We start from the raw sequence: 22,011 nt of genomic DNA on the forward strand, positions 1-22,011 counted from the left end.
GGCCCTCCTCCATAGCACACATTCACAAATGGACAATTAAAGATAACCAGAGAACATGGAGAAACCCATGCTGAACAGGGGGAGAGAACATGCAAACTCCACTCGCACTGACGCCCGAGTCGGGAATGAAATCACGGTGATCTCTCAACATTGGGATCAAGTAATTCAATCGACTCCAAGGTGACATCAATATCACTGCCAAAAGCAATAATTTGATTCCGAAAGAGAAAAAAAACCAAGAACCAAAGCACGCAATTATTTGTTAATAGCTCTTTATTTAGAACTTTAGTTGTTGTGTATATGTTAGTCAGGCTACGAAGCGTTAAAAATAATAAATGAGCCACTTCATAACCCAGCAATCGGGCATTACACAGAAAATACTTCACAGTAGTCCGAGCCAGCTGTGCCTTATGTTGCAAACAACACACAAGAGACGCATGTAAAAATCCCTCGACCTTTGTGCGTTTTGCAAAAAAACTCCCTAACGGTTCCTGAGGAACTGCACTGTGGTTCCTCTTCGTCTTAGTTCACCATCAAAATAAATTTGAGCAAACGTGTAACGACTGACGGGCAGCGGCGAGACGGATATAGACAATTGTAGATCGGTGTTGTGTTTATTAGGACTCATCAGTCGCTACCTTGGCGCACAATCAGCGCGTGAACACACGCGCCAGTCCACGATGCACACCGAAGCAAACCCAGACGACGACATCGCCAGCTGCTGTCTCTCCGCACCCAGCCAGTCACTCCCTCCAAACACGGACCCGCGGCCTGCAGTGGAGAATAGCCTGGATACCCGGTATTCTTAAAATGAACTATTTTTTAATTATTTTACCAGGTATGACCCACGGAGCTACGGAGCTATTTTTCAGAAGCGACATGGCTACCACAAATGATCGCTCAACTAAGTCGCTTATCACGAGAAAATGTACAACAGCCAAATACTCTAAACGCATGTTTATAAATGTGGAGAGAAAAGGAACCGGCGAAAAATCCACACAACCACAAGGAGAGAAAACGCAATCTCCAAATATGCAGCAGGCGTCAGGATTGGGCAATCGAACTCAGGATCTCGTGTATACCAGGCGAAGTAGTTAACATCTCGCCATCGTGGCGCCACCGTTTTCTTAGTCACAGCCCGGCTCAGGCTTGGCTTCGGCTCAAGAGCCGCCTCCAAGCCCCTGTGCTTAACGTAATTCCGGCTCCAAGCATGGTCCCAGCCAGGCTCGGGACTTTACAGGAACCAGAGCCGTGCCACAGCGAAGTCGCTCACTCGCGTCACGCAAACTCCCTCCGGTCATCGCGTGCTTTCAGATGCGTTTCTGCGGCCGTCTGGAACGCTCCTTCCGAGATTAGGAAGCCACTATGCACTTTTAAATCAAAATTGAAAAACTGCTTTTTGCGTTTAATTAATCGTCCTTATCCCGCACCTCCCATTAGCATACGGTGCCAAAGATGTTCAACTTACGTACATCCGTGCCTCTTTGGAAGCAACTGAGCAGCTCGGCCTGAGCTGGAGTGTAAACGATGCCGAGACAGAGCCGAGCCGCGGCTGCGAATGCGGCCACGAGCAGCAGCAGCCGCCACTGCCAATGAGCCACTGAATGTCAAAACCGGTCCAGGGTGAATGAAAAGCAACCCTGCGAAAGAAGTCACTCCGAGTAGGTCGTGTGGCTGAAGGGGTTTGTGCAAAATAAATATTTTAGTGTTCTTACGTGGAGAGACAGATCGATAGCGGGGTATGGTCTGCTTATTTTGTAGTTTTTTAGACGTGTTCACGACTGCATTGCACGTAAAGAATCAAGTGTTGTTTTAATATAATTTAATTCGATAGTAAAATACGTTGTCTGTTGACATCCCGGGGAGCGAGGTTGGCCGATAAAGAATTGGCTGCGGCGTTATGGACATCTTACTCCGAATCGGTTGGCACTAAACTCGGACCTCACTCTTGCTTGCAGGAGTGGTCTTAACATCAATGGTTTCCTCGCCTGGTAAAATAAATAAATGCAATGTTTTCATCGACGGCTCGGGGTTTGCACGGACAATCCGTGCGTGGAACATATAGCAAGGGTGATCCATTTATAGATACCCCTACTAAATATAATAGGGAGATAGTCGAGAGAAAACTGAATGTTATTTTCAAACGCTCTACATGCACCATCTCCCCCCACCAAATAGCAATACACTTATTGAAAACGTTGTCACGCTTTCACAATATCAAATCAGCCGTTGAGAACCGAGGACCATTAGAAATCAGTGGGGTATCTATACATGGATCCTCCTGTACAGTTTACTGCATTAAAAAAAAACTCAATGCGTTCCTAAACGACACTGTGGCTTTGTGTAATATGCGACGTTTCGGGAAATGCTTCCCCCCCACAATTGCACATGGCCTGAAACGCCATGGATATTGTCCTTTAACGGAGCTACAGCAAATTCCGAACGTGGTTTCGTCGTCGTCGTTGTTTGTGCCCCGATGCGTAGGCACACCAACAGCAGCAGCGAGTAACGCGTTCATGCCCTTGGTACAAAGCACCCCGGGGGTTCACCGCGCTGCTGACGTCTTGTTCGAGACTCTCCACGGGCAGCTTGGTGGCTTCAGGTGGCCCAATACCGCGTCCAAGACATCACCGCCGACACCGCCGACACCGCCGACACCGCCGACACCGCCGACACCGCCAACACCGCCGACAGCCTGGGTTCCAATCCAGGTTTCAGCCGCGCCCGAAATGAACGGAGCGTCCTCAAGAAGACAGCGGCGCCGACGGTTCCGGGCGCCGTCACCGATGATCGCTCGCAAGAAAAAACACGCAAAATCGAATGTGTTTTCACTCCGAATCGGTCGATTCTCATGCTCCAAGACAGTGGTTCACAACCTATGGTGCACCCGCAAAGCCGTAGAGAAGTGGTCCGCAGAAATGTTGCAGAAAGGAAACACGAGATTTCGTACCGCCCGTCGCGGTATAGTCAATCAAAACAATGCAAGTTCATGGTGTCCATGGCTTTCCTATGCAACATTGAACCACACCTTGAATAAGAGTTTTAATTTTGAAAAGAATCGTTGTCTGTCCAAGGTGGCCTGCGACGATGTTGCGTGGGTACGTTTGTACGTATGTTGAACTTCTTTCGCACCGTACGAAGCCAACCGTACTAATCGGAGGTAGGGGTTGACAGTGGTTGGGAACCACCGTTACAAAAATACAAATTAGGTGTGACTGCAGCGGAGACGAACCCTGACATGGCAGCGCATCTGAGAGCATGCGAGCCACCCTCGTGTGAATAACAACCAACTGGATGGACCTCGGAAGTAGTTCTGTCGTCATTTTCCAGATAACCTCCTTTAACACGTTACGCTGCTTGCGGCAAGCACCAAATTTGTCTTTTCTCCTATAATGACGAGACAAATAGTACAAGTGGAATATAAAGATAAACGGCGGTTACCATAAACCTATAAAGCACACCCATGTTGCCAAAGACAGCATTCTACACACTTCATTGAACGGCATTTGTTGCTATTAAAGTTACTTAGACGTGCCTAGAGATGTATTAGTCTGGTCACGAAGAGAGTGAGATATGACTTGTCCTAAAAATGCATTTCTTTTGGTAGCTTGGCCCCAAACTCACAGAGCACTCACTCGACCGATAAAACCTCTCTTCTACTGCACAACCCGATCCGCGCCGGGGCCATGCCGAGCCAGACCCACGCTGTTCATTTTGCACCGCGCCGTTCGTCTTCCCATTGCAGAAGCCGAGCCGCTGGCCTCGCGCGCAACGAACGAACCGAGACGCGCACAGACGATACGGTGACGCCGTGTCCCCCCAGGGGGTACCGACATCACACGCACGACGCTGCGAACGAACCGAGACGCACGCAGACGGTATGGTGACGCCGTGTCCCCAAGGGGGTCCCCCCCCACCCCAACGTGTCCGTCCACGGCGTACCGACGTTACACGCAGTGAACGCGTTGTGTGCGCCACCGCTTGGCCCCGCTTGAGCAAAATTCAGAAGTTGCGCGAGGGAAGCGTAGCACGGTTTGGTTTTGGCTCTCATCGGCAAATAGCCGGTAGGAAAAAAACCACCCATGCCGTGATGGGCCCCACGCTGGCTCGGCGTGGATGTGCCAGTTGACAAGGCGTCTAAGTCCAAAACCACGGCAGTTTAAAATAAACAATAACGACGACTCGCGTTACACTGCACAAAGCCGAACTAATCACAAATCGGTTTGAACTTTTATTGTATGAAAAAAAAAAACAAGTCAAAATAAAACTGACGACGCCGTGAGCATTAAACGTTCGCAGGACCCAACGCGCACGGTGGCGGCGAGGGGGGCGGGGGTGGTTAGGGGGGAGGGGGGTGGGTAGATCTGACAAAAAAGGAACGCGATGGCAGGTCGCGTGAAAACACAAGGTGGGGGGGGAGGGTCCAACAGGGATTTGTAAAACCGAGAGGGGGAGGCCCAAGCAGCTGCGAAGGGTGTGCGGGTGACCTGGTCGACAGACGCAGAGAGAAACACGGGGGACCAGATGGGATCAGGTTCAGGTTGACTTCCAATAAAGAGAACATTCCAAACAAGAGCGGCGACACACACACACACTGGCACACAAACATACAAGCGCCCACAGGCACACAAATACACACAAACAGGCACGCGTGCACACACAGACTCACGCACACAAATACACACACACACGAAAACACACAGGCGCGCACACACGAATACACAATCTCATAGCAAGACACAAAAACACATGAACACACCGTAATAACGACCGCCATTCGCCACTAAGTGGCGGTGACGTCACATTAAGTGTCGAAGGCTCGCTCAGACGAGACCATGGGACAGACCCAGGTGCCATGGGTTGGCTGACTGAGATGACTGTCAGATGCACCAGCTGTGTCCCCTACTGTGCCAACTTGTTGCAGACACTAATACATACACACACTCATACCCACAAACAAGGACATGAATACAAACACACGTACACACAAAATCATACAAAGATCCCCCGTATAGCTTTAACAGACTGTTAGGACAAGTGGTGTTAGCGAGCACCACACACTCATACACAAACGAATACACAAACACACACTTATGAACACACACACACTCATACCTACACACAAAAATACACACACTCACAGCCACATTCAAACATGAACATACACAAACATTCGCGCGCGCGCACACACACACGTGCCTCGTGCCTTCCCCGCGCGGCCTCTCTGAATAAACCATAGCGCTGCACCATGCACAGAAAGGCGCAACTGCAAGCAGCTACAGACAGTGAGGGGGATGACCGTTCTCTCTCTCTCTCTGGGTTTATCTCTTGTGCTTCTGGCGAGCCAGGCTCGGGGTCGTCTGTGTCGCGGTCTCCGCCAGGTCCTTCGCCTTGGCGGCCTTGGCCTTGCCCGCCGCGACCTTGCGACCTCGGGCCGCTCCACCTGCATCCGACGAGGGGGGGGCGACAGCAGGCGCTGCACATTGCGCAACCGGCAGTCGTGTTTCCAACACACAAAGATTTACGTCGTAGTTAGTAATTATTATAAAGTAACATATAACGCAGAGTACTTACTACTCGATTTAGTAAAGACAAGTATCCCCCATATAGCCTGAACAGGATTGGGGCAAGTGTTGTTAGCGAGCACCTACGAAGGCCGGCGCGGCACACGAGAGGGCGAGCGGCCAGCAACCACGCCTGGCCGCTGTTGACTCCCGAGTGGCAAAGTGGTGGCTATGCAAGTGGCCTGTAATCCAGCAGGAGGCAGCGAAGGTTGCTTGATCACCGCACAAATGCTGAGAAGCTCCCTTTCCGTGGGCGTCTGGGAGGAGTCACACCCTGGCTCGCCATGAGAAGGCATTACAGCAAAAATGTGCTCCACCTTTTCCATGTTGATGAGATAGTGTTTCCCTCTCAGTTTTCTTTGGGTGCTCTGGTTTCCTCTCGCATGTAAACACTCGTTGATTGGCCGACAACACCTTACAATCGAGGACTGAAAAGTTTGGGCAGCTGTTGGTAACATCGGCTGATCGCGTGGCTGCGAACCTGCCTGTCTGTGGTTCCTCCTCGCAAGTCATGCGGAATGTCACAAGTTGATATTATTCTAATTATTACTATCACTCACCACAACAAATTGCACTACAACTCCCCATCACTCACCACCATTACCTCCCACACCACCAACATCAGCACTACTCTACTCCCCCACCACGATCACCACCACTCCCCCTCCTCCATTCCTCTAATACCAATACAGTACCCGCCATTCGCCACTTCGTGACAGTGACGTCACCAGGGCGCCTGTGCCACGCCAGGTGCACTTTCAGGAGATTCATATAAAGCACTTTGAGGCAACGCGAAGTGTTGAAGGCTCGCCGACAGGTCACGGGACAGACCCAGATGGTGCCACCGACTGATATGACCAGAAGATGGACCAGCTGTGCCCACTGTGCCAACTCCTCCCTACCACTCACCACCACCACCGCCCCCACCACCACGATGACGCCCCCGCACCTCTGTCCGCCGCTCACCTTTCCTCGCGCGCGTGGACGAAGCCTTCGACTTGAGCAGACGGATCTCATCCTCCTCCTCGTCCTCCTCCATGCTCTCGTCGAGCTCGGCATAGGACACGGGTGGCCGCGCTCTGCCGCGACCGTTGGCGGCTGCGGCGGCGGCGGCCGCCTGGGAGGAGGGAGTAGTGGCGGGCGACCGTTGCCGTTTCTTACTCAACGGCTCCACCACCACCTCGCCCGCCCCGTCCTCCTGCTGCTGCTTCCTCCGGGCAGATGCGGTCCCGGCCGAACGCTGCAATGAGTCACACCCCACCACCACCACGACGGCGACGAGTCGTTAATAACTTTTAAGGTCGTGCTCATTCCACACAAAGTGCTTGCCACAAATGAATCACAACACCCTGCCGATCTCGTCAAGGAGCATAAACCATCACGTGAACTCCAGTCATCTCGCGCTTTTAGGTGCGCTTCTGCGGGCATCTGGAACGCTCTTCCTTCTCATATGAGGTAGCCGCTGGAACGATGCACTTTTAAATCGAGATTCAAAACGAATTTCTCTCAAACTGCTTTTGTGTTTAGTTTGTTATCCTTCCCCTGCACTCCCATTAGCACGGTTGGCTATGTATTGTGCGAAAGAAGTTCAACATACTTGCGTAGGTACAAGAGCCGAGCGACGATAGTGGCCAAGCAGTAGCGCAGTTTGTCGCACAGGTCGACGGTTCGGGCCCGGCAGTCAGTGTGCCCCCATTACTCCCTCCCCCCTTTTCCCCTCGAGCCCCCCTTTTTCAAGTGCATCTCTTTCCCCCTTTATCTTTCGTAACGCTTTCCCACTAAGGTCGAGCGCTTGAACACGTGAGCTCTGCAAGTCTGTCTGTCTATAGCGGTGGAGGGGGCGGGGTCACGGCAACACTCGTAAAGACGATCCACGAACTCAACTTCACGTAAAGTCGTGCCGCTATTAGGCGCTTACCTGAGAGGACCGGGCACTTCGATCCAACGGCTGGTGGCAAGACTCAACAAATTTTTGTTCAAGTTATTTTTAAAAAAGGTTAAAATAGATGGCTCATTACATTTCTTTTGCACATCGTTCTGGGTGTTTATTGTTTGTGTATTAATCGTGCGCTTGTTCCATGCAGCTCCTGTAAACCCTCCCTCCCCATGCAACTCGCTTGCCGCCGTCCCCATTGAAAAAGAAAGAGCTTCATAGCGCAATGGGTCTGACCATGAAATAAAGCCACCCACTGGGGTCTGCTGCACTTCCAGTACGACTAGAGATCACTTAAAAAACAGACACCTTGACAAATGCATGGACGAACAAATGAATGGCTCAAATGAGCGAACCTGCTTGGCGGAAGTGGCCGCGGGCCTGTCGGTGCGTGCGGGACCGAAGCGGAAGGTCAGCTGGTCGTCCTCCTTGCCCCCGATGGCCCGCAGGCCCCTGGTGAGGATGGTGCGGAGTTTCTGGTAGTCGGGCCGGTCCTCGTAGCCAATGGCGTGGGCGTACGCCAAGTACTCGGCAATCTCGGCTGCGGGAGTGAATAATCATCAGAATATCCATCATTGCCGGAGGAATCCAATGGGCTGTAATATAGCTCGCAGATGTCCGGTATGGGAGTGGGGTCAGAGCGGAGGCGGGGACACAGCACCGCGTGGGAGCGGTGAACCGACGCCAAAAACGCCACGGCGCACTGCCAACGCGGGGCGACGAACGCCACGGAGCGCCGACACACACACAAAACCAGTCTACCACACACACACACACACCGATGAACGCACAAAGACACAGCTTGACACCCCAGCAAACACAAGGAAACACCACAACACACCGTAACACACACAAAGACTCAAACACACACAAACGCACACCACAAACTACAACGCGTGAACACACCACAACACGTAAACACACCACAACACGGGAACAACATACACACCAACAAGTACCAACACATTCAACGGCACAACACGATGCACCAAAGCACACCGATGCAGAGGACAGCTCTGTGTAAAGTGCACACGCACGCACCTGGCTTCTCCTGCGATGGGGGGAAACACTTGTTCATGAGCTCAGGAATATTGTCCTTGAACCTACGAGTGAGGCAGACAGCGCAAGACTCACACACGGTATCCAGCAACAGCCGTGTGAGGTGTTGACATGGCCCAGCAGAAGCAAAAAAACTTGTCAGGAACCTCCCGAATAAATTAGTCCCGAGACTCAGCGTGGCTGTGGCCGCAGCTGCAGCACCACAGCTATGCTGCTGCCTGCTGCCCGTTATTTGAGTCTCTGCTTCTATGGCCTTAAATCAACAGGGAAGTCCAACCTCTGCAGGTCCCGCCCTTTCTCTTCAGACCTCGCCCCGACTCCGTAGGCCCCATCCCTTCCTGACGAGGTCCCCATTGCCTCCTCCTCCTCCTCCATCTCCGCACCTTTCCTTTTTAAGCCCCACCCACTTCTTTAGGCCCCGCCCCTTCACCCCCCCAGACAAAGGATTGTGGCTGCTACGGGGTAGTGGTAGGGGGCACGAGTGGTGCAACTTCACCACGACAACGGACCTAAATCCCTCTTAGACCAAAGATAGAATAATAAGCAATACAGTAGATCATCGATTATCCGGCGAACAATTATCCGGCTTCAAACATTATCCAGCGGTCCCAGGCCAATCTGACGAATCTCTATCACAACTTGTGAAGTTGGATTCCGACTGAATAACCACCTCCAATTCTACACCCCCTGTCATCACCCCATGCAGAGTCTTCGAGATTGGAGTGGTAAGTACAATACAGTAAATACAGTAACTTATTACAAGAGGATATTATACTTTTGTATGTTTATTTATGCCAATTTAATATTGTAAACACATTAAAAACAATAAAAAAACGTAAGATACAACACCTCAAACATGTTATTCAAGAATGTGCAGAAATAAGCTATTTTTGGTAATGATATTATTATCCGGCAATCCGGTGCACAATAAGTCACGAAGCCAATGACCCGAGTGTTGTTATTGTTGTTGGTGGATTTGTGTGGTAGCGGGGCGTCACCTGATCTTGGCGTCGCGCACGTAGTTGGGGTCCTTGAGGTTGTCCTCCCAGGGCAGTTTGCCGCACAGCCACTGCAGCAGGCAGTAGCCCAGGATCTGCACGTCAGCGCGGCGCGACGGGGCTGCACGCACGGGGACACGGCTCGCGTGGTTAGGGTGAGGGGTAGAGGCCGGGGCTAGCGTTTGTGGTTAGCCTGGTGAGGGATACAGGCAGGGGCAAGGCGTCTTGGCTTGCCAGGTTGGTTACAGTGAGGGGTAGAGGACGGCTGGCGTCTGGGTGGTGGCTAGTGTGGTTATGGTTGGAGGCAGGGTTAGCGCCTAGGTGGCTAGTGTCTTTGTAGAAGCTGGGGTAGAGGTCGGCTAGTGTTTGGGCGTGTCCAGTGTGGTTATGGTTAGGGTAGAGGCAGGGCTAGCGTGGTTGGGGTCTGGTTGTCTATTGTGATTATAGGTTAGGATATTGCTTACCGTGTGAAACCTTAGAATCGACAGTCGTATTTGTCAACTGCCTGTCTCATTTGTATCGTCTGCTTTTCACGTTCCGTCCCATTAACTCCATTGCCATAAACGTGACGTGTGCAGCCACCGCTCTATTGTGAATCCACTGTTGGATGAGGGTCTCCCCACACCCGTGAAGGCGCGGGAGAGCAGAAGTACAGTACAGGATTGGATTGTCCCCCTCACTTCCCCTCTGTCGCACTCACCACCTATCCCCTGCAGCCTACAACACACCCGTGTCATGCATGGTGGTCATCAGTCCATCTACTATCCGGAGACCTGTCGAGATCAGGTGCGTTCCCGGGCGATCTGACCGTGGGGCACGTACGCACCTACTCCCTTGTGCGCATCAATGCTGGTGAACTCAATCGTCCCGTCGTGGCAGCGCTTGGGGTCTTCCTTGTACTTGTTGTGAACCCCACAGGGGCCGTAGCGGTACGCCAGGCCATAGTCCACCAGGCTAACCTAAGTCCAAAGGTAAACAAGTCTGTCATTTTGGTACTCAGTCGATATCCTTTAAACCCCCCGTATAGCCATAACAGACTGTTGGGGCAAGTGCTGTTAGCGAGCACCTATGAAGGCTGGAAAGGCACACGAGGGGGTGGGTGGACAGCACCACGCTCGGCTGCCTTTGTCTCCCGAGTGGCGACGCACCAAGTAATCAATTTAGGCCCAGTCAACCTAGGGGAGGCACAGGACCGGTTCAAAAATTTGTCACTGGTGTTGGCTGATTGATATACCAATACCCGCCATGAGCCACGAAGTCGTGGTGACGTCACCGTGGCGCCCGTGCCAGGCCAGGTGCACTTTGAGGAGGTGAATATAAACACGTCCAGACACAGGGGGCTCCGGCGGTAGCGCCGCGTTTGCAGATTGACGCGGAGGTTCACCGCTCAAATACAGCAGGCCGCCCTAGTTAATAACTTTGGGTTGTACTTAAACCGTAAAATAGCGATTCACGGTGGACGTGAAGGATTCCGTGATGTCACTTAAAGAAGATTAGGTCAACTGTCCCAGTGTCACAGTCTACATTTTGCGATTTTGAAAGATTACACCGCAAATTACTTTATTGGGAAACACATCGCTAACGTTGTCCCAGACTGTGAAAAAGTTGCAGAACCCAGAGACAGCAAAACAGAAAGACACACAGAGACACAGATATAGCGAGACATGGTGGGACAGACATAGTGAGACCAAGAGACACACAGAGACTATACAAAAAAAACTAAGCGTCAGAGACCAAAACAGACACACTGAGACACATAGATACAGACAGATACAGAGCTGGAGACAGAGACACAAAGAGAGACACGCAGACACAGAGAGACAGAGACACATTGGAAGAGAGACACGCAGACACACAGAGTGACAGTGGAGGAGAGACACAAGAGACAGAGAGACATGCACACAGTCAGGCACCTGGTTTTTATCCTTGAAGCCGAGCATGAGGTTGGCCGCCTTGACGTCCGCGTGCACGTACTCATTGTCGTGGATGTACTCAAGGATGTCAAGCTGTGATAAACAACGTCACTCGTTTAGCCAGCACAGCCTCACCGGGCCTCATGACTCACTTTCAGAGGTTTTCTGCTCTATATGCATGCTTGGGAAATTTCATCGAAGCAAAAACAAAAATAGTCTTCTCCTATAACGCCGCGTGTTTTCACGACGCGAATTGGGAATAATGCGATGAACGCATGAGGGAACACATTTTTATAACGCGAATGTGAATTGGATATAACGCGATTGAGCGACCGGAACTACGTCGCACGAGTAGGAATAATTAAGCGGTCGTACGGCGGCCTCGGCGTAGCGTTGCACGAGGCAGTGGGATGCTGCTGGATGCTACTAGATGCTACCCACGCGCCTCGGTCTTTGTCTGACCTGCGTACGCATCTCACGTGTTATCGCAGAAGTGTGCTTTACCCCTATATTATATATTATAACACGATTTTTCCATAACGTGTTGTTGTTCAGAAACGCTACGACTACAGCGTTATAGGACTAGAGACTGTATATAGAAGGTAACTGATATTGGCCAAACATCCGAATGCTGAGAAATTACCTTAAAAATTACTCAATTGAGATTTCACGCAGTAGCATCACACCCCGACTACAAAAACTTGGCAGAACCCTTCCAGAATAGGGTATTGCGTCTCAGTGAGGCTTTCCTGAGAAAACAAGCTAAATAATAATACAATTAAGGAGGCCTTTATAGTGTCAAACTAGCACAGGAGGCAAACTACTCAATGCATCGATGATAGAGATTGTATACATTTGAGGCTGCGCGCCTTTGGAAGAAACCAAAATATCTGGAGAAAACGCATCCCGTTTTGAGACACCCCACGATAGATTGACAGACGAATGGAGTCAAAAAGACAGTTGGGCAAATGGATGTATGCATGTTGAACTTCTTTCACACCGTACGTGTGCAACCGTGCTAATCATAGGTGCGTGGCAAGGACAACAAGCTAAACACAAAAAGCAGTTGTAAAGAAATCCGTTTTCAATCTAGATTATTTAAAAGTGCAAAGCTCCAGTGGCTTCCTAATATCAGAAGGAAGGGCCTTCTAGACGGCCGCAGAAGCGCATCTGAAAGCGCCACGCGATGCGGTGACCACCGCCTTTGGATGGATAAACAGATGGACAGACGGACAGTCTAAAATACATTCGGCTAGACAACGAGACAGAGCTTATGCACTTTAACACTTTCATACTTTGCTGGAAAGCGTTAACAAATGGCAGTGGCAGCAGCAGTGAGGCATGTGAAGGTGCGTACCAGCTTCAGACCGAGCTGCAGGACCGCTTTCCGAGGAATCTTCTTGCCGTTCTCTTCCAGTACCTTCTGAAGATCGCTCCCGAAACGGTCAATCACCATGAAGCGCATTCTGTCAAAGTGCATATAAAAGAGACATTGGCAACATCAGGTCAAGTATCAAGTGTGCTTCGCTTAACCGTGACCCCCTCCTAAGTAACCCTCTATTAAGGCCACCCATTATTCAACCGCGCGGCGCCGCGATGGCGAGATGTTACCGACCTCGACAGGTATACCGGCGGTTGTGGGTTCGATCCCGACCCTGACGCCTGCTGTATATTTGGAGTTTGCATGTCCATCTCCCCGGTTTTTCCCTCCATATTTAAAATCAACATGCTTTTAGAGTATTTGGTTGCTGTAAATTTGCACTTAAGACAATTCGGTGAGCTACCATTTGTGGCCAGGTCGCTTTCTGAAAAAGACCCATATAGCTCAGTGGGCCTTGACTGGTTAAATAAAAATGGTTTTAATTTAGTAACCCTTGCACAATCTACTGTCTTTACTATGTTAAGCGCCTTCAGTGAAGTCGCTTTGTGTAAATATAAAATAAGATAAGAACCGTGTTGAGGGGAACTCATGAGACCAGGATGAGTCTCATTTGCAAGAGTGACCACCTGGGTCAGTAAATATTACAAAAGTAAAAACAAAAAGTATAGCAATGAAGCAAATAGAAATCAGAGCAAAAATAACTGTCGTCACCCTCCTGAAAGTCAGTCTCGAAACTCAGTGAAGTTGTCCTGGCTAAACCACCAAAACAATAGAAATAATAATAATCTTATCCGAAGCGTCAGACATCACAACTCACGCGCTGCCCTTCTTCTCCAGCATCCCCATTCCCCAGTAGCGTGGAACTCCAAGAAATTTCAAACGTTTCTCCTTCACCCACTTTTCAACTGCAGAACGGAGGGGGGCAGGGTGCAACAGAAACGACAAGATAAAGGGAGGGGAGTGAGCGTGGAGCACACAAGTGATAGCGGCAATGGTTTTATAGAACGGTCTAGCGGCACCTTCTAGGGCGGGCGACACGGTCCGGCCGGTCGCGCATTCGCCACTTGTTGTTGCAGAGGCTCACGGCTCGAACCCTGCAGGCCGCCCCGGTTTATTGGTGCGGAAATGCGCCCGTGTCTGGAATCGAACCCAGGCGCTTGCTTCCCACCGTCAGGCATAAGTGAGCTACGCGGCTGTCCAGCGGTATTAGCGTTGCTGGTAGTGGTAGACTGAAGCTGCATGATGGTACGGTGGTAGAGTGGAAGTGCTGGTGATGTAGTCACGTTGTGGTGGTGGTGTTGACGTTATGGAGGAGGACCGTTGAGGATGCTACTGGACAATTGGAGGCAGTCGCCCTCCAACAATAGTGGAGGGCTCACAACAACGGAGTGCCGGGCATCCAGGGGGCACAAGTAGTGCACCTGCCGATCATCTGTAAGTCAACCCATGGCACCTGGGTCGGTCCCGTGACTTCCTGCCGGCTAGCCTTCAACAATTCACGTGGCCTCGGAGTGCACCTAGCGTGATTTACACAAGTGCCGTAGTGGCGTCACTACAACTTAGTGGCGAATGGCATCTGTGGTTGTTGACAATAGCGGTGTGAGCGATGGAAGTTGCTGATGCATCGATTTAAGTGGCTGCACGGCCTAGCGAGTGCTTCTGCGAACACGAGGCACCGGCGGTGGCTTGTGACAGCTCGGCAACACTCACTGAGCTCGGGTTTCGCTGCTCTTTGGTAAAACTTGAGCTCCGTGAAGAGGGGCCCGTTCTCATGAGGCTCCTGTGTGGACGATGGCAAAAGTGATATTTTATTAATCATGATGTTATGCCGGGGCCTTCCAAACAACGCTGAAGATCCCCCATATAGTCTGAACAGACTGTTGGGGCAAGTGCCGTTAGCGAGCACCGATAAAGGCCGACACGCCACACAATGGTGTGGGTGCTCATAAATCTGAAAATCGGTCTTGTATACAAAATGTTTCAGATCGATTTGATATTCATTTCTTTAGAACTGCATGTTGTATTTAGTTTATTGTCCTTCCCCCCCCCCACCTCCGATTACCACGGTTCGCTACGTACGGTGTGAAAGAAGTTCAACATACATACATGATGACGTCACATTCTGTTACTCATGATGATGTCACTTCCACGTTTTCCCCACCAAAAAGGGCATCGCGTGGCATTGGGTACCATGAAGAGGTGTTAAGTTGACGTCACATATCATGTAAATTACGCAACATAAACATCTAACATTTTTCTTAACGTCATCCCGAGCACATATACATACGTGTAAGCATGTATATACACGCGTAACCCTGATGTGTGTGGTATGAATGAGTGTTTGTTTGGTTTATAACCAGTTGCTGAGCACAGGTCCAAGGGCCCAGCACTATAAAAATTATAATCGCTAAGCGGTGTAATTGAGCAAGGTGATTATCATCACTACCGTCATAACAAGAGGAAAAGATGCAAAGAGGGGAATAAAATTCCAAGTGGAGCAGACGGTTACCCCATCGCGAGCTTTCAGATCCGCTTCTGCGGCCGTTTGGAACGCTCTTCCTTCCGATATTAGGAAGCTACTGGAGCTGTGCACTTAAATGATCGAGGTTGAAAACACATTTCTCCAGAACTGCTTTTTGTGTTTAGTTTGTGGTCCTTCCACACCTCCAATAAGCACGGTTGGCTACGTACGGTATGAAAGAAGTTCTACATAGGTACAGCGCGATGGAATAAGGAGAGAAGGGGGGACATGCCGTGGCCTGCAACGGCGGTGGCCGAGCACAGGGTGGATGCGGACGTACGAATAAGTATACACGGTTTATCTCACCACTTTAATCACATAGTCGGCATCCTCTCCGACCGGCTGGGAGGTGTTCTGGGCGGCTAAAACAAAATCAACAAACGACAACAACGCAAGATCGACACGTCCGTCATCAAACACGCCGAGCGCAGTTAGCCAGACAGCTCACACTGGCACCAAGTAGCGATGTAACGATTCACCCCCCCACTAGCCCGTCTGTCCCCCCCACTAGCTCCTCCAGTTGCCCCCCCACACACCCCTTCGGTTACCCCACCCACACTAGCCCCTCCGGTTACCCCACCCCCACTTGCCCCTCCAGTTGCCCCCCCCCCCGACTACTCGTCCCTCCGGTTGTACCCCCCCACTCGCCCCTCCGGTTGTCCCCCTCACCCCCCCTATTTGCCCCACCGTACCGAGGTAGAGACGGCCGAATCCACCCTCGCCCACGGCTCGGCCCAGCTTCCACTCCTTCTTGACGACGTCGGAGAGCACTTCGCCGGGCGCCAGCAGCTCGGGCAGCTTGTGCAGGCCACCGGCCTTCCTCTTGGGCGCCATCTGCAGGGAGAGCAGAGACCGCCAGCTCATGAGTAACGATGACGGAGAGGCCGGGGGTGGGGGACGACGACGTTTTCTCTGTGCCTCATTACAACAGCCCTCGCCCGAAGCCTCCCACACCAGCCAAGCACTACCCCTAACCTTATTTACACGAGCTAATCAGTCGAGCACCACCCACAACTTTATCCACACGAGCTAATCAATCTAGCACCACCCACAACTTTATCCACACGAGCTAATCAGTCTAACACTACCCACAACTTTATCCACACGAGCTAATTAGTCTAACACTACACCTAACCTTAGCTACACCAGCTCACCAAATCCTCGCCTTTCCCCTAACTCGACCTACACCGGCTAATCAGACCCAGGCCATAACCTTAACCCTCATTACACGAGCCAATACCAGAGCATTACAGGTGACCCCCGACTAACGACGGCTCGACTTGCACCCCCCCCCACCACTTTTACGACCTTTCTTATAGTAAGACCCCCACAAAACTCGTATAAATGACCGCCTAACGACTGCTACCGACGATTGGCGCCGCTTTGCTTTTCAGCTCTACGGCTATGTACAGTGGAGCCTCTCAGTCTGCAGCTGCGCCTCCAGCGAACGCAGCGTCTCTTTTGCAACGCTCTTCACTTTTTACAACATTTTATTCAAATAAAAAAAATGTTCGCCTTTTCCTGTCTTAGAGGAGGAAATGTGAGTCACATACAGAACAGTACTTAAGGATTTTCAAATGTGTTTGTTTTTATTTAATACATGTTTATAAAAGTAATGTTAAGTTACAAAAAATGTTTGTTAGGGTTATTTTCATTTATTTTCGTGGTCAATTTTGCTATTTTTATGTTACGTAATGGGTTTCCAGGAACGGAACCCCAATGGAAACATTGTGCCTATGGGAAATAAGGATTCGACTGACGACGGCTCCATTTGCGACCGTCATCCAGGAACCAATTAGGTCGTAGGTGTGGGGGATGCCTGTATCCCTAGCAACATCAAACTCTTTTAGCCTCACTAGCCAAACAAACCCGAGCAGTACCCCAAGTGACACTATCCAAGCACACCTTTCCACGACCCCTTGCCACACCATCCAACCAGACCCTAGCACTATCCCTAGCCACATGCGCTAACCAGACGATAGCACTATCCCTAGCCATACTACCCAAACCGACCCTAGCACTATCCCAAGCAACACTATTTGACCAGACCCTGACTGAACCCCAAGCCACACTAGCCCTCGCAACATCACCCAACCAGACCGAGGCAATAACCTCTATTCTAACCCCAGCTGTTCTTATCACCGACTGTTGGAACGCAGCTCAACTCCACATCTGCCTACCCTACGAGCACCAGCCTACAACTGGTGCGCTCGCCGTCACGCTCCCACGCACACCACTCACTTCCTGCGCCACACCACTTACTTCCTTCTGGGCATAACCTGAAAATAACGGGACACTTCTGCGGAAATACACGAGTTAAGTGCTCGGCAGCGCGAGCTGCGATGCAAAAACACAAACCGATAACTTAAAACCAAAGCAGCTGCAATGCCACCAATGTCGTCGGCTCTCTTAAGCTAAGCCAGACCCAGTCCTGCTGCTGCGGTGCTGCTCCGTTGTCAATTGAGGGCGGTGTGTATCAAAAATCGTCTGTTGTAGTGTAGCATGTAGTTACTACGAGCATCCTTACTTCACCCAGCTTGGTGAAGTATGTTCATATTATGAAGACAATCCACACGGCATGAGGCCCTTATCCAGCTGTGGATTGACACAAGGGATGCTACAGGTGCACACTCAAAACAAGTGGATGCAATGTCAGATGCAATAGCTCTAACTTGACAATCAACAACTTTTATTTTCGAAATGGTAAAAAAAGCATTTGAGCCATTAAAAACTGGAGATGCGTGGAAGGCAGAGTGACGCAGTGGTAACGATTGTGCTTCACAGCGCGGGCCTGGGTTCGACTCCCGACTTGGGCACCTTTCTGTGGTAAGTTTCCAAGTTCATATCAAAGGTTTTTTTGGGGTTAGATCACGTTACAATCAGCTTCATCAGGCGATGAAACTGTTTGTTTTGCTGAAACGTCGTACTCGAATTGTAAATGTTGTGAATTCACTCTCTAACACACCGTTGTGCTGAAGTAGTAATTAATAAGCACATTGTTTGCGTCACAAACCTTACTAATTGGCTGTGTCGGGTGGTGGTGGATTTAATAATATATTTACACAATCTAACCCAAAATATCATCCATAAGAAAAACCTTTATTATGGGCATTGGTGGCGAAAGTCTTCATGTTGAGTTTGTAAGTTCTCCCCGTTCCACTCGTTGACCCAGTAAAGCCTCATTGAGTCTCACGACTCTTGTTCAGGAGGGTCCTGTGCAGCAGAGGGTGGCGATAGCCACGTCGCCACTCTCTACCGCGTTCCCCTTTCTGCGTCTCGATTGTAATTCCACGTTTCTTATGCAGAATTTTCAGGGTTTCTGTTTAATGTTTTCATCAATTTCCAACTTTCTCATCCACACGTCATAGCGGGGCAATACACACCGGTTAATCACTTGTCATTCCGGTTAATTTCAATAAAATGTTACGGAACCAAACAAAAACAGAGGTGGCCGCCAAGCAAGCGCTCGTACGTTGAAGGCTCTCAGATGGTGATGTAAATTTCACATCGCCACAAGGATCGGTACAATACCTGCATAGCAAAACACCTTTACAAACGCATTGTTAATGTGTATAGAAAATATGAACTCGTTTCTAAATCCATGGCATTCTCTTCACCCAACCCGAAGCTAAACTTGGGTTAGGGCTCCCGGGGTTTAGCCCCTAAATCTGAAACTGATCTAGGGGTGAGACGGTTAAATCAATTGATCGACTGACAACTGTTATCAACTTGTTTTGTAAACTATTACACGGGCACCATTAAAAGTGGACCCCCCCCCACAGCCGTGCCCAGCACGACGCGCCTGATGATGCCGATAGCTCCACCAAGCTTCGCCCGTGACATCCCGTCCAGCGGCACACATTGGAAATCGAGGCGATACTTTTCATTTTCTGCCCCCCCCAAAAACTTGTGAAAAAGAGCTTCATAGTTCATCGGATTTCTCCAGAATTAATCAATATTCTAATAAAAGATTCAAATGTTCTTGCTATCAGACGAGTCCGGTAATGGTTGCGACATCGCGACAGCCAGTTGGGAGCAATCGGTGGCTTAAATGGGACACGCCGGCTGCACTCTGAATGTCCCCTACGCCTGCCCAGACACTGAACCTGGGAAACATTGGTGAAGGACTGTCATCATAATCCAATAACAAATTAACGCGTCAGTGTGACATTGCACTCAAACGTCACATTTAAACTCACGTTCGTCAATAACAGTTGTGGCCTTTTAAAGAAAAAGTCTATAATCGTCGTTTCGGGCAATGGCCCTCCCTCACACCATTATATTTGTCGATGTGTTAAGTTCCATTTAACTATGCTTGCGCACCACTGAAAACGCTGCGTGCCACTCAATCGTCTGACATGAGAGCCAGGCAGATTTAAGCAAACCGCGCTCGCTGGCGGCCCCTGTGCGCGGAGTTCGTGAAGCCACTGCTGGATGAGGGCCTCTGGTGGGGGTTGCCTGCACGTGCCTCACCAGTCACCACGCCGGTCAGTGCGGGAAGGGGGGGGGGCATAGGACGACGTGAGAGTACAGCACAACAATGCCGACTCACTGACATTAGCTTGTTTTAGTTTCCGAAGAACACGATTGGCTACGTACGGTGCGAAGGAAGTTCAACATACATACATCAGCCGTCCAACATGTGGCGAATTCCACATTCCTATGCCGGGAGCCCGTACTTTACATGTCTCCAGCGATGTGGCCACTGTAGTCATAAACTGATGTTTCCAAGCCAGTGGCGGATATTCCACATTCCCATGGCATGCCTAGACGACTTCCAACAGGTACTCGATTTACCTGCCCAGAAGAACAATTATGATTGGTCGTGTGTACCCCCCCCATCCCCTCAAAACGAACGATAACCATCGAGTTAATGGGTTTTTTAGTGAGGAAACCAAAACGGAGACACCGAGAGTGGAGGCTGCGGGGAAGGCCGCACGATTTTCCCGCGTAAATCAACGACGGCGGCGGCGGCGTCGTCGCGAACCGGAGCGCGACAGGACGCGACGCACGCGACGCACAGACGGCCGCGAGGAAACCGTGAGGGGGGAACGTCTCCCCCCGCTCTCCTCGTTGTGAGGGCGAAAGAGGCACCGTGAGGAGGCTGCGAGCGGGCGAGCGGGTGGGCCGAGGAGCAGTCGGCGGGTAAAGATGGCAGGAGCCGCCGTGAAGGGGAAGTGGAAGGGGGGGGGGATCCCAGCTGCACATTTCCCAGCACGGATAAGCACGCCGCGACGTAACGGCGCCTCCCATTGGTCCGTTGCGCGAGCGCGTGAAGCGCGGAAGCCAATCGGAAGTGGTGAGACGGCACGAGTCCCCTATGCGGTGTACGGTTTATAACGTGCGATTTATGCTGGGGGGAGGTTTGGTTTAAAAAATATATATATAAGATTATTATGTAATGTTTTGTGTTTTCTTATGGTTTGTTGTTGTTTAAAAACAGCGGTAATTGCACACACAATGTGCACGAATAGGGGGGGAGGGGGGGCAGCTGTGAAAATAGCTTTATAGCTCATCGTATTCCCGCGGCGTGAATGTCCGGGCTCTCTAATGTGATTCTCACCGCGCTACTGCTGCTGCAGCCACTCCGGCGTGCAAGTCTCTGGGGCTTGAAGCCGAGAGACTCCACAGCCTCCAGAGGGGCGCGCGGGCGTGCATTGGATTCTATCATTATATATTATTATATAGAGACCTCTATATATATAGATATATATAGAGGTCTCTGCGTTGTTACAGAGAGCGCTGTGACATTGCTACATCTTGGGTGAGCGATGCAACTCTACTACCGTGCTGTGTTTCATGGGGTGCAGAAGGCAGCTCCTGGCGGTGGCTCCAGTTCACAGCGTCCGTTCTGTTTCTGCCTTTCTATGAGAAAAAGTTGGGAAAACTCACAACTATCCAAGGTTATTAGCGGTTTCTCGCACCTCCCATTCGCATGGTTGACTACGTACGGTGCGAAAGAAGTTCAACATACACACACTTAGGGGCCATCCATTTAGTAGGTACCTACGCGGACCTTTTGCACCCCTCCCCCGCCCATGCGTACGGACTAAAGTGACTAAATGGATGGCCCTTTAAGTTACTATGGGAGGGGGTGTCCACAAGTGCTAGTTCCCATTTGCCTCTTAGCGCCAAGCAAACTTATTTACTAAACCCCTCGCCCCCCCCCTCATTCCCCAAGAGTGGACTGGCCCTCACCTGCGTGGCAGGCCGCTGCGCCGCCGCCTCGGTTGCTTGGGGCGCTCTGCACGTTCCTTGGGGTTCCCTTCAACTTCTCGAGTTCCCCCTCAACGCTTTGCAGACAAGTCTCGCTGATGCCTTTAGTTGGGGTTGCCATGCACCACTGACTTTCCACAAACTGTTACGCAGTTCGTTTTACCCCTCCCCCCCCATGTAATGATGGGCGCCACGGTGGCCAGGAGATGTTAACTACCTCGCCTCGTATGCAGGAGGTCGTGGGTTCGATCCCGGTCCTTGCTGCTGTAGATTTGGAGTTTGCATTTCTCTCGCCCCGTGGTCGCGTGGTTTTTTCTCCGGGTCCGCCGGTTTTCCCCTCCACATTTAGAATGAACATCACGCGATCACGATAAGCCACCACTTGGTTGAGCTATCATTCGTGATAGCCAGGGTCGCTTCTGAAGA

At 50.8% G+C, this 22,011-nt stretch overlaps 1 protein-coding gene across 2 annotated transcripts; it reads right to left on the reverse strand.

Annotated features, from left to right (window-relative positions):
- Nucleotides 1-255: 255 nt before the first annotated feature.
- On the reverse strand, nucleotides 256-20,570 carry LOC144734710 (serine/threonine-protein kinase VRK1-like). Of its 2 annotated transcripts, none has more exons than XM_078617034.1 (13): nucleotides 20,464-20,570; nucleotides 16,062-16,203; nucleotides 15,676-15,731; nucleotides 14,559-14,628; nucleotides 13,666-13,753; nucleotides 12,825-12,933; nucleotides 11,468-11,560; nucleotides 10,381-10,513; nucleotides 9,555-9,675; nucleotides 8,539-8,600; nucleotides 7,854-8,038; nucleotides 6,531-6,804; nucleotides 256-5,443 (listed from the first exon to the last, which is right to left on the reverse strand). In XM_078617034.1, exons 2-13 carry the CDS (start codon nucleotides 16,201-16,203, stop codon nucleotides 5,322-5,324), a joined length of 1,455 nt encoding a protein of 484 aa, XP_078473160.1. In that variant the 5' UTR covers nucleotides 20,464-20,570; the 3' UTR covers nucleotides 256-5,321. The 2 variants fall into 2 exon arrangements, with proteins under 2 accessions (XP_078473160.1, XP_078473157.1); XM_078617031.1 differs by having other exon boundaries at nucleotides 256-5,476.
- Nucleotides 20,571-22,011: the final 1,441 nt, after the last annotated feature.

This window comes from Lampetra planeri, chromosome 52 (assembly GCF_965212315.1).
Source record: "Lampetra planeri chromosome 52, kcLamPlan1.2.h2, whole genome shotgun sequence".
NCBI lineage: Eukaryota > Metazoa > Chordata > Hyperoartia > Petromyzontiformes > Petromyzontidae > Lampetra > Lampetra planeri.

Excerpts from the sequence above, each read along its gene's own strand:
- LOC144734710 (XM_078617031.1), bottom strand. The coding sequence starts at position 16,203 with ATGGCGCCCAAGAGGAAGGCCGGTGGCCTGCACAAGCTGCCCGAGCTG. Across the intron at positions 9,676-10,380 it reads TGATGCGCACAAGGGAGTAG|CCCCGTCGCGCCGCGCTGAC; the intron begins GTGCGTACGTGC and ends CCGTGCGTGCAG. Across the intron at positions 8,601-9,554 it reads GTGCGCGACGCCAAGATCAG|GTTCAAGGACAATATTCCTG; the intron begins GTGACGCCCCGC and ends CCTCACTCGTAG.